Source organism: Brachyistius frenatus, unplaced genomic scaffold (assembly GCF_029030835.1).
Source record: "Brachyistius frenatus isolate BFR_SWC_R1_liver_20210118 unplaced genomic scaffold, ASM2903083v1 Contig_4, whole genome shotgun sequence".
NCBI classification, from domain to species: Eukaryota; Metazoa; Chordata; class Actinopteri; family Embiotocidae; genus Brachyistius; species Brachyistius frenatus.
In genome coordinates this window covers 788,087-800,712 of record NW_027210603.1, presented here as the reverse complement: position 1 = coordinate 800,712, position 12,626 = coordinate 788,087, and the positions used below count along the sequence as shown (strand labels likewise).

The following is a 12,626-nucleotide window of genomic DNA, read 5'->3' as shown; positions in this document are numbered from 1 at the left end:
ATTGGGATTATTTTCTTACTTGGAAACCTCAGGCGACTGTTTTCTACGAATTCTGAGGTCCACAGTTCACATTGTTTGCACTATAAGCACAAATAAGCACACATTGGGTTGAATTATTAACTAATACTGTGTGTTTAACTGAATATTAGTGTGGAAATTTAGGACATACACTTCCCTTTTGAACACACACACACACACACATTTGTGCACAGACGCTCAAACACACTCATCTAACCATGCGTGCATCATTATGCTAATAAGATGGTTTTAATTTTTGGAATAATAAACGATGCGTGAGTTTGAATGAATCTCGCAAACAGCGGGCTGATGATGAAATGTGTTTTGCATCGTTTGTCGGAGCTCCGTGATGTCTCCGCCGCCGCCGCCGCTCCGCTGACCGACCGCCTGCGTTGAGGTGCGACGCGTCTCCGCTGCGCTGCAGCCGCGGTTGCTGCAGGGGGAGCATCCGTCCTTCCACAGCCCGCAGTGTTGCGATTTGCGGCCGTCTTATTATTTGTCTCTGCTCCGTTCCCCGGTCCCCCCCCCCCCCGCCCCCCACCTCCTCCCTCTCCATCTAATCCTATTTGCAAGATCGCCAAGGAACAAATTCATTAAGAGGGGCGAGCTGCTCGGTGCAGGAGGAGGTGAAACAGCTTTGCTGCTGCGCCTTAACTGAGGTGAGTTTCCTTTTCTGGGGGGATTTTTCTGTGAAGGGCCCGTACATGTACCTTCAGCACGGCGGGTGTTTTTGTCGGTGTTTTCGGCTCTGAGGGGAACATGTCAGTTTCATTCAGAGGAATTCTGTCAGCCATTAATGTCGATCAAATACGTTTGTGTTGGAGATGTGGTTCATCATAAAAGGCTTCGAGTCTGAGTCAGAGACGTTCAAGCCTTTGAATGCTTGTGGGTTGTTGTTTTTTTTTAAAATTATTATTCACGATATGGTCGGCTGATGGGCCTGATGGCGTCTCTGTTGGCTGTTCCGGATTGCATTAGAGACACATTTTACATGATATGAAAGGTTGTTTAAATGTTCAGAGGAGGTGGTGCAGATGTAGATTTATTAGAGCAGAATTTGAAGGCTACATCTCCGTCACGCACACTTTGGGAGGGACACCCAGACTGCGTGTCTCTAACATGTCCACGGCGTCCTCACAGGCTCCTTTAGGGGTTCATTAGAAACAGCACTTTCATTCTGATTGGATCATCTGTCACCTCTGCGTTTATGTTTAAGTATTGTTGCACCATTGATGCTAATTATCATCCAAAATGGAACATTTGGATCCACATGCAGGGCTACTGGACAGGGTACAGCCGTTACCAGGACTGAGGGGTATAATTAGCATCAGGACACATCACATTTAATTAAAACATGTTTTATTCTTTTGTTTTTCACACTAATTTGAATTATAATTGTACTTATTGCTTCATATTCTTGCTGTGTTGATTATTGGGTTCGATTTAAAGGCCTACTTTTATTTGACAGATGTCATCATATCAGGCTATCTTACAACCTGTCATTTGATGCTTTCTATTCACCAAAAAACAAACATTTGAAGTAGAGCCCAACCCACATATAAGTTGGTATCGGTGTATATGTTGGCATGACAACCTGTTTTTTTATTACAGAATATAATGGAGAAAAAGAAGCTTTAGTTTAGCAGCTGCTCTAACAACAACGTGTAAATTGTCCTGCCTCTGTTGTAAATCATTTGAGTATTCAGACAGCTATACTTTAAGTCCTGTATATGTAAGAAATATCGTTTGATATATTGATATCAGCATTTCTTTTCTTCATAATGTTGGTATCAGTTTTCTGCTCCAAAAATCCAGCATCAGTCGGGCATTATGTTTTTATTTTGCCATTTTCTTTATTTTGTGCTCTGTGTTTCTCTGTTTTCATGTTTTCTGGTTTGTTACAGCTAAAATCATTTAAGGGGTTTTTGTAATAAACAATTTATCTATAGTGAAAAGATGCTGATGAAATTGTTGTATAGCTACATACTTGGATAAACAGAGTTATGAGCACTTTCCTGCATTTAACTGGAGAAATAAAAAATGCAGAACGCTCACTCAGTTTACTGCATTTTACTGAAGGAAATGCTTTTGAAAGCACCACTCAGAAGCTGTTTTGTGAGAGATATTTTGAAATGGCTTTGCTGATTGGCTGCTCACTGCTTATCCTATCAGCTCTTTCACTCTTTATCGATTTTTTTTGTTCTTCCAGTGTGCCACAATAAAGCTAAATTAGCCGCCCCCAACCCCCACAGGATTCCCCTCGGGGTCCATCAGACCATGGAAGCAGCTGCTGAAGCACCATATGGCCGCCCGGTTGTGCCTTCATGCGATATGTAGTTTTCAGTCATTTTGTGTGCAACGTGCACTTCCTCTGAATCTAATCTGTCACCAATACTTCATTCTATGACTAACCATTTGTCTTCTTGTCTCCAGATGAAGGTCCTCACTTGTTTCTGTGACTGTCTACATGGTTTGTGGAGATGCAGGTGTCTAACCAGGTTGTCCTTTCAATGACCGGATAGAAGCAGTGAGGTGAGAAATAGTTTAAAAACATGCAGCCATACCTGGAAATTAAGAGAAGTTCATTTTCTAAATGTCTCTGAGAGGTTTTGATTCAGTCTGTCGCATGTGCTGCTCGGAAATTAGATCACTGCTCTGTAGACCGAGGAAGACAGCCAGCTCCTCTCAGCGTACAAAATGTCTCAGACACAACACAAAGGCTGGCTGCACCCCCCACCCCACACACACAGATCTGTGTTTCCATCACTTCAGAGGACAACACTTATTCCTGAAGACTTTTACGAACTAGGACGATCAGGCCAACATGCCAGACCATAAAACAAGTCTTCAACTAAATTATTTGTTATGAGGACACAGTTTTTGTCCTTAAAAGGGAGGTGAGTTCCCACAATGTGACTTCGTAAACAGATTCACATCCCCACAACACCAGTAATTCAAACACACACACACACACACACACACACACACACACACACACACACACACACACACACACACACACACACACACACACACACACACACACACACACAGTCACAAATAGAGTTTTTGTTTATCATATCTGGAGGAGAAAGAGACGATTGTTCGTGCGCAACTTTCTGAACCGTGAAACATCTGCTTTCACTAATGTGACGGAGGAAGAGAATGGAAAAAATGTGGGCTGAGAGAAAGGAAAGGAGGAGAAAACTACTCCTTGATGGTGGAGCAAGATTTGTTAACCATTAAAATGCAGACTGTAGATCAAACGCAGCATCAAACTGACTTCATGCAGGACTGCTGGAGTTTTATCTGCGGCTGCTTGAATATTTCCTTCCACTTGTTTGTTTTTGTTCGGACCACATTCCAGCAATCAGAGCGTGTTTTTATAAAGCCACAGTAGACACGTAGATACCATCGAGAATATCAGTCGTCACTCTACATCCATCACCGATGAGTAGCTGCACCATGAGAGGAGCCCCGGGGCATCTGGAACATCTTCCACAACTACGGAGCCACGAGGAGGAGAATCGGATCTTTTTGTGTGTTTTGTTTCCATGACAAAAGACGACTCAGCAGTTTCTGTTCTGTGTAAAAACTCACCTCATCCTAAAATTGAAGCGGAACTGATAGCTTTCAATGGTTTCTGAGCACTGTTCATGTGCTGAGCTGCAGAGGAGAGAAAAGTATACCTAATAGAGTCTCACTGTTGTATTATCCTCAGCTAAACTTTAAAATGTCGATTCCTCACTCATACTAACAGCTCAGGTGTGTTAGGAAACGTTTCATGGTGTAACCAGTAAGTCATTCAGCATCCGGTCCACATGTCTGGCAGGTTTTAGGATGCGGTCCCTGAGGAAGACGGTGTTGCTCGCCCTCGTGGTGTCTGTGGTGCTGGTGCTGGCCCTCCTCCACTCGTGGCCCACTCGGGCCTACACCACAGTGGACGTGTGGCAGCGGCCGGGGCCCTTAGTAGATCACCATCTGGAGGACAGGCTGCCAGAACCGGACCATCAATTGAGCAATATCCCCTTCCACGTGAGGGACGGTGTGGCGAGGTAAGAGCTGCGTTGTTTTTATCTATTCACCGACTCCTGAGCAGATCTGAGGTAAAGAGCTGCCTCCGTGTTTGTGACCTCACAGCCTCCTGGCCCGTAACGTGTGCGTGTGCGAGGGCGAGAGCGGAGGAGTGAACCTGCCCTTCGCGCAGCTCTTGTTCCCGCGGGTGTCGGCTCACCCGCTGCACACCGCCTTCGAGGCCGGCGAGCTGGAGGAGATGAAGAGGAGACGGGCCAAAGAGTACAACAGTTTTCAGAAGAGGTAAAGGAGAGGGGGTCACACTTCATCCTGCGAGGCACGAAATAATAATAACTATTACGGCGTAAAGTGATGATTTTATCTCTTCAGGTCAGATTTAAATCAGCTTCAGTGAACTCAAAATCATTTCTGAGACCTTTGTGTCTCTCTGGGATGGAGAAAGTCATCCATGCCCTCATTTCACCTTTTCAAATACGGGTGTTTAGGTACCACTGAGGATTCATTACTCCACCTCCATCTCAGAAGAATAGTTGGATGACATATTAAATTATACAGAGCAAACACACTCATTGAATATTAATCATATTTGTCTACTATGAAATACATTTATTGTAAGTTGCTTTGGATAAAAGTGTCCGCTAAATGAAATGAAATGTACTTATTCTTCTCCTGAATATGTTACTGGATGTATCCTGTTTGGATGCTGGGCAGTTTCCTGATGCAGACTTTTCCCCCCTTCAGGTCAAAGACACCTGCAGATGCACTCATTATTGCAGAGGCCAACAATCCCTTACAGTATCCAACCCAGGGGGTGGAGGTACGACCACTGAAAACAATCATCATCCCAGGTATGACCTCACATACACAGTCAAAATGAATTTACGCTGGAAACAAACAGCTGCTCAGAAATGAGGTCAATAACATAAATACTATATTTTCGTCTGGACCGCAAGTTTTGGGGGGCGGAGCCATAAAGAGAGTCTGACACTGAGTGAGAGATCAAAGTTACACCGCAGGTCGACCGAACGCCACAACTTTTCAAATGAAAAGCATGTGAAAAAAAACATGCACATGCTGTTGAATTTAAGCTGCCGTGCTACAAAATGTGTGCGTTGAGTATCAGTTTGTTATTGTTCACATAAAAGAAGCTAATTCAGCTGGTTTGGGTGGAGCTCAGCTATGTGAATTAATGTTACTAAACAATAAGGAACTCTCAAACGAGCTGAAATCCAGTTTCCCGGAAAAGGGCTTTGAATTGTTGAGTCATGCATTAGTGTTGAAACGACAAACTGACAATAAATTCTCAACAGTGTACTGAAACCTGAAACAGGAAGTGGATTAAATCTATCACAATGGCTGCAGTGACTTACGTCTGTCTGCTGAATGTTTCCAGGCTTGGCCTTGCATGACCTTCCCAGAGATCACTACTCAGTGAGTATTTCAGTACGTCTGTCTCTACGGTTACGATGGAGGTCTGCGGTCCTCTCACGCCACCTCCGTCTCCCTCCGCCTCTCTGCAGATAAACGTCACTGCCACGCTGGGAACGTTGAACGTGGCGGCGGAGGTGGACGCGGTGAAACTCAAAGGTGACGGCGAGATGCACATGACGCTGTCCAGCAGCCTGCTGCCCAACCTGAACCGACAGCTGCAGTTCGTCACCTACACCAACACCCTGTTTCATCCCAGCACCGCAGACACAGGTGAGACCTCGCACACCTGCATCGCCCGTCTCGTCTGCCGTGGACTTCCTTATTCCTACATTTTAAAAAGAATCGGACAAAACTGGAGAAAAAGCCAGCGAGCTAATTCAAATTTCCTGTTTTTCCATGTAAAGAATCGAATGCTCAGTGTAAATACATTTAAATACCGCTCTCATACGTTTGCAGTAAATATGAAGCCAGCAGCTTAAAGTCGTTTCCTTGCATCTTTACAGCTCACTCATTAACACGTTACATCTGCTATAAAAGCAACAGCTTGTGGTTTTAGTGGGTTTATACAATTCGTTGGTGATTTTGGCATTTTGGCAGCACCTGACTCAGCGTTACTCCCAGATAGTCCAAAAACAGGACAGAGTCAGTGCAGGAGTGAAAACAGAGACGGGCAGTTGCTGCAACCTGCAGGCAGGTGGTCATTCAAAGCAGCCTCGCCCTTAATTATGCATAACTTTAGTGCAGTTTTCACTCACTCGGAAATAAACTCGAGAGGCCGAAACAGTTTTTTTGTACCAGGCTGTAAACAACGTTTCAAGTTAGACTGTAAACAACGTTTCAAGTTAGACTGTGGGGATTTGCCTCAAGTGGCCATTAGGGGAACTGCAGTTTTTGATGTGACATCAATCTTGTCACTAAATTCTCCACCAGATAGCGAATGATCACGTCTGCCGAAGATCATTCGTATTCTCGTCCTTGTTTTCTATTTATCACCCGTTAATGTCCTCACTGCTGCTGTTGCGTAATAATCCCAGCAGGAAGAATGACCTGCTCCCTCTTCAGGTAGAGCTGGGCAGCCAATCAGAATCCAGTATAATAATACTGTTTGTTTTGTTTCTATAGAGAATAAACAGCAGTTGCAGTGACTTCCTCTCAACTTCTCACATGCTGGAATCAGTTTGATCTCATTGCACTAATCAGATTTATCCTTTCATCTTTTAGTGCAGTTTGAGACGGAGGGACATCAAGCCGTCTTCAGCATCAAGATTCATCACGGCGTGACACCGAAACTGTACAACACAGGAGCCGAAGGAGGTACGGCAAACATGAAGCTCAAACATCTCACCACAGATCAACCGCCACCCGTTAATGTGTTGCGTCTCTGCTGTCTCTGAAGCACCTGGCACTTCCTAAAGAAACCTCCCCTCTATCTCTTCTCTGCAGAGTACAACGTCAGCGCCCTTGTTACCATAGCAACGAAGACTTTCCTGCGGTACAATAAGCTCCAAGATCTCATCGACAGCATCAGGAAATACTACCCCACCGTCACCATCGTCATCGCCGACGACAGCGAGAACCCCAAAACCATCTCGGGGCCGTACATCGAGCATTACATCATGCCCTTCGGGAAGGTAGGGGGCGCCGACGAGTCCTTTAACGCGTCTCCGCCGTCTCCGTTCACGCTCTCTGACCGTCTCGTGTCTCGTGTCGCAGGGTTGGTTTGCCGGCCGAAACCTGGCCGTCTCCCAGGTGACCACGAAGTACGTGCTGTGGGTGGACGACGACTTCATCTTCACGGCCAACACCAAGCTGGAGAAGCTGGTGGATGTTTTGGAGAGGACCACTCTGGATCTGGTGAGAGACGGAGGAGGAAACCGCTGCTGGCCACGAGTTACTGCTGACATGTTGGTGACATCAGTGTGTGTGTGTGTGTGTGTGTGTGTGTGTGTGTGTGTGTGTGTGTGTGTGTGTGTGTGTGTGTGTGTGTGTGTGTGTGTGTGTGTGTGTGTGTGTGTGTGTGTGTGTGTGTGTGTGTCCAGGTGGGCGGGGCCGTGCGGGAGGCCACGGGTTACACTGCCACCTACCGACAAACCATCTCCATCGAGCCCGGAGAGGAGAACGGCGACTGTTTACACATGCGGAGAGGCTTCCATCACGTCATCCGAGGGTTCCCCAACTGCGTGGTGACCGACGGGGTCATCAACTTCTTCTTGGCTCGCACCGACAAAGTGCAGCAGGTCGGCTTCGACCCGCGCCTCGCCAGGGTGGCTCACCTGGGTGAGTAAAGTCAACGCGCTCACGCGGAAATGTTTCACGTAGCGAACAGTAAAATGATGTGACTCATCGTAATAACAGCAGCTGACATTTCCTTCACTTTCTTAGGAAACGATGTCTTTAAATTTGGCACGAACGTTCACGAGTGCTGCGTTCCAGATGTTGTACTGGTGTTCTCACTCATCAGTGTGTTCACACTGTCAGTACAGAAACATACAGAACAGAACAAGTGCCAGGACGATGCACTCAAAACGGTCCAAAAAAATTCAAAAGAAGTGTGAAACTCTGGACACTTTCCACTCAAAACGGTCGCCATCTTGGCTCCGTAGAGGAAGGGGGCGGGGCATAAAGAGTTCTCAAAATAAGGTGTCGGAGGAAGCACGAGGACACGAAAACACGTTGATTTCTGGGTAAAATAATTAAAGCTCCAGATATGTTGGAGGGTGATGTGTTCACATGATGAGGTCATCACTTTACATTTCATTTATCTGATGCTTTTATCCAAAGCGACTTACAATAAGTTAATTTCAACCATGAGGGTTCAAAACCAGAACAACAGGAATCAAGAAAATACCATTTCTTCCAGAAAGCCAAACTACAAAGTTCTATCAGTAAGTTCCATGTTAAGATACCAAAGTTCTACTGTTCAAGGTAAAGGAGGAGGAGGTGGAGGAGGAGGAGGAGGAGGAGGAGGAGGAGGAGGAGTGTTTTTAGTTTGTGGTGAAGATGTTCAGAGTTTCTGCTGTCAGAGTCCTGATACGTAAGAGCACTATTTGTTTGTGTGCTAAAGGAAGTATGTCACCCGGAACAAACTATGATCTCGTTAAAGATCTCGTGGTCTTCTTCACAGATGTTTGTGGCCATAAGACAGGAATTAATTCGCTAATTATAAAAAAATATATATATTTTACACGATTGTCTAAAACAGGGGTGTCAAACATACGGCCCGCGGGCCGGATCCGGCCCACCAGGGGGTCCAGCTCGGCCCGCCGGATGACTTTGCTAAGTGTGAAAATTACAGAAAGACATAAATTGCATTTCTATGAGAATATGGAGGTTTATGACTACAAACATTTTGTTATTTTTTTTTTAATCGATCCAGTAATTGCTTTAAAAACAGCGTAAATGCGACGTCTGCTCCGGAGGAGGAAGCGCTCGCTGCTCGCTTTGTGACGCGTTTGACGTCAAACGCGTCACAAAGCGAGGGAATCTGCAGAGGAGAGCCGGGCAGATAAACAGTGGGCTGATGTCTGAGTTTTTGGTCTTTATGTTTCTAGTTTATTGTAGAAAGACCTTAAAATAGGGTTTATCATCCAAAAACCTTCACCAGTGATTTAAACAGAGAAATATTGTCGTTATGTATGCGTTATTATGCTATGATTTTACTGGTCTGGCCCACTTGAGCCCACTTGAGATGTGGCCCCTTAACTAAAATGAGTTTGACACCCCTGGTCTAAAAGGATAAAATGATGATGTTGTATATCTAAAAGGTCAAAGGTCAACTTCACAAAACTACTAATGAAAAAGGCAGCCAAAAGGTTTTTATTTAAAGATCTATATCTGATTCAAGTTATTCAGATAGCATCATATGTGAAGATAATTTTGGCTCATCAATTAAACTGTGAAATCTTCTTATCAGCACACGCTACCATCGAAGAGTCCTCGTCTGTAATTCAACTGAACGCTCTTATTTAATTCAGTTTAATTAAACTTCAGTTTTATCAGCGGTTTCTTCCACTCCACTCATTCAGTTTCTTTTATAATGTTTTTACGCCTGCAGTATGTCATCAAGTGAAAGTATTTCAGATTTCTTCTGCATCATTTTTGATTTTAATGTTCGGTCATTAAAATATAAAAAGTTTTGTGGGTTTGAAAAAAAGTTTGTCTGCTTTTTAATCATTTTAGGAGTTTGAAGTTATGAATTTGATATTTTTCCCTCTCAGAGTTTTTCATCGATGGCCTGGGATCCCTGCACGTCGGCTCCTGCGATGACGTCATCGTCAATCACGCCACCAAAATCAAGCTGCCGTGGGCGAGCCAGTCGGGGAGCGACAAGACGTACGCCAAGTTCCGCTACCCGCCGGCCTCCTCCGACGCCACGCACACCAAGAACGGCCTCCTGTTCTTCAAGAACCGGTTCCAGTGTTTGACTCATAATTAGCTCCGCCTCTCCTCCCCGTCCCGAAGGTCCGTCCGCTCCTCCTGAGTTGCCAGAGAAGTTCTCCTCCTCCGCGTCTCGTCAGATAAGATGTCGGACGACCTCTTCGGTTCGCCTCGTCTCGGAAACCTTGAAACGGTTTCCGGTCTTCGGTTTTAGCATGTTTTATCTGTCGGTGCACGGCTGAAAAAAAAACCCTCCCGTCGTCCAGAATATGGAGGTTCTTCTGGAGGGAAAGCAGCTGTAGTGAAACGAGTCCTTTCGTCCTTTAATTCAGGGTTTTAGAAGTTCATGCTGACAGATCTTATTTGGCTCTACATCCTCCCGACAGGTAGCGTCCAGACGGTCCTCCATCGCAGGTTCCACTTCAATTTTGCACTATCTGAAAATAGAGGGAGGTCGGGGACGCGATCGAGGACAAAAGGACACTTCGGAGAAAGTGACGGTCCCGTGGACTCGGAGCGACGGCGTCCTTCTAACGAAGCCACGCGACGGTTCCGCTGATGGCTTTGAGGTGTTCTGATGTGTTTGTGTTTTGGTTTTTCTACCCAGAATCCTTTGTGTCACCTGTGAGGAGGAGAAACTTTGGGTCGTGCCCCCCCCCCCCATCGCTCCCCCCTCCACACACACGCACACACCCAGTGTCCACCCCCACCTCCACCCCCCACTGACCCGGGGGAACTTTCTTCAACGAGCATCTAAAGACGAAGAGCGTTGGTGTGGTGAAACGTGATCGCATCTTTACATGCTGCCTAAAAGAAAACGTGGGATGAACCAAAGTGCATGTTTATTTTCCATCATGATGAAAGAAGAAAACAGGCAGAATTAATAATGATGTTGAGTGAAAGGAGCCGAGCGAAGCACCAGAGCCTGTTTTTATACTCATGCCTGAAGTGATGACGCTGTTCTTTTATACCATGGCCTTTAGATGGCGCCTTTGTGTCACTGTATTGTTTCTTAATAAGATTTTAACAGCCATTTGTTATTAACGAGGTGCCAGAGATTTACCTGATTATTTTTTTTCCTCTTTAAATCTGGAGAGGAATATTTTGAAACTATTTTGTGACGTTTCCGTCTGTTCTGGATTTTTTTTTTTAATGCGATGTTAGCTCTGTTGACAGACGCGAGAAGCATCCGTGATCCCGTTCTGAAAATCTTTCGTGTAGCTGTGCGTTCAAAACTTCGTCCCATGTTAGAATTCGTAACGGATCTTTAGCCGAGCGGAAAACTTTTTTTAATGGTGACGTTTTTGTGTTGACACGGAAATATAACCTGCCTGCTTCACCTAAAAGAAACACTTGTATGAGTCGTTTGCAGCATCATGAACCTTTTTTCAAAAAAATATTTATTTACTTTAAATGTTATTAAAATGTCTGTGGAAAAAACTTTGCTCTCGTCAAGTGTCCTTCAAGACATCTCTGTCCTGAAAATGTAAAAAACTTGATTAAACACTTTAATTTAAATTCTGTAAATTTCATAGTTGCTGGAGTGCGCTTAATAATTAAAAATAATTTGATTTTTTTTTGCCTTGTTTTCTTCACCCACTGGATTCAGATCATATTTCATGTTTACTGTGAATATCATTTATTTTCTGTCATTAAAGAGTTGAACGCAGATGTTGGCAGCTGCATCATCAAGTCTTGTTTTGTGTTGGTTCACTTTGTTACACAAATGATCTCATAACTGAATTCAAAGATGATTGTCAGTGTCAGTGACTTTTTTTTAAATAATGAATTAAACTAACGGTGTGGAAAATAAATGTTTATCATCACATGTTAATTATCTGTTAACCAGAAATTATTATGAAGGACACAGGATGTGTGAAGGAGGAAAAAAGGCCATCAGGTTTTCAGAAAAATCACAGCTAATAAATCTACAGTCGTACTGAGCAGGCGACATGAGGAGGGGTGCCCCCCCCCTCCCCCACCCACCTCCATCCTCTGGTGAGAAAATGAAAATGTTAATGTAGTTTAATGAAATATGCTGAAATATCAGCAGCCTCTTGTGCTGCATTGATAAATGCTCCCACCGTATAAAAATAGCAAACCACCCTCTTCATATATAGTTCACTGCCTCCTGATTATCTTTATACTCATGCAATTCAAATTAAATGTCCCAAATCACACGTCTTTAAAATCCGAGAAAACAGAGTGAGACACCATGATTATACACAGAAAAAAAAAAAAAAAAACGGTTTGTTGATGCTGCTCTAAAGGGAAACGTGTGTCGAGGGTCTACGTGAGAAGACCTGCTGGGACAGATGATAATTGGAGCAGTGAACAGTGTGAGTCTGACCTCACTTGCACCAGAGCGTCGGTGTAAATGAGCCACGAGCCTCTGGGACGTCATGTGTCATCACGCCAGAGGCGGGCTGAGCTGCAGGGGGACCGGATGGACTGCAGGGGGACCGGATGGACTGCAGGGGGACCGGATGGACTGCAGGGGGACCGGATGGAGGAAGACTTCGGGGCTGGAGCCGTGAAAGGTTGGATCGGCCGGAGGGACGCTGCTGTGATTGGTTGTTTTTCGCTGTCAGTCAAGTGTTCCCAAACCTTTATCCTAACCTGTAACCTCGTCCAACGTAACAACCAAACACGGGCAGAGCGTCCCTCCTGCTCATTCATTCTAACTCCAGCTGTTCATGCGCTGTGGGTCTCGATCTCTGAGCTGCAAAACAACCAGCAGATTTAATGCCTGGCACGAGGGTACG

General features: G+C 44.9%; 1 protein-coding gene across 3 annotated transcripts; it reads left to right on the top strand.

Moving 5' to 3' along the window:
* Positions 1-280: 280 nt before the first annotated feature.
* b4galnt1b (beta-1,4-N-acetyl-galactosaminyl transferase 1b) lies at positions 281-11,553 on the top strand. 3 transcript variants are annotated; one of them, XM_069708130.1, is made up of 13 exons: positions 281-677; positions 2,228-2,331; positions 2,452-2,550; positions 3,851-4,073; positions 4,159-4,335; positions 4,795-4,901; positions 5,447-5,484; positions 5,574-5,754; positions 6,706-6,798; positions 6,928-7,115; positions 7,198-7,338; positions 7,524-7,761; positions 9,702-11,553. In XM_069708130.1, the coding sequence occupies exons 4-13, from the start codon at positions 3,859-3,861 to the stop codon at positions 9,917-9,919; spliced, it is 1,596 nt and encodes a 531-aa protein (XP_069564231.1). In that variant the 5' UTR covers positions 281-677; positions 2,228-2,331; positions 2,452-2,550; positions 3,851-3,858; the 3' UTR covers positions 9,920-11,553. The 3 variants fall into 3 exon arrangements, with proteins under 3 accessions (XP_069564231.1, XP_069564223.1, XP_069564213.1); XM_069708122.1 differs by having other exon boundaries at positions 2,228-2,351; XM_069708112.1 differs by lacking the exon at positions 2,228-2,331.
* The last annotated feature ends 1,073 nt before the right edge of the window (positions 11,554-12,626 follow it).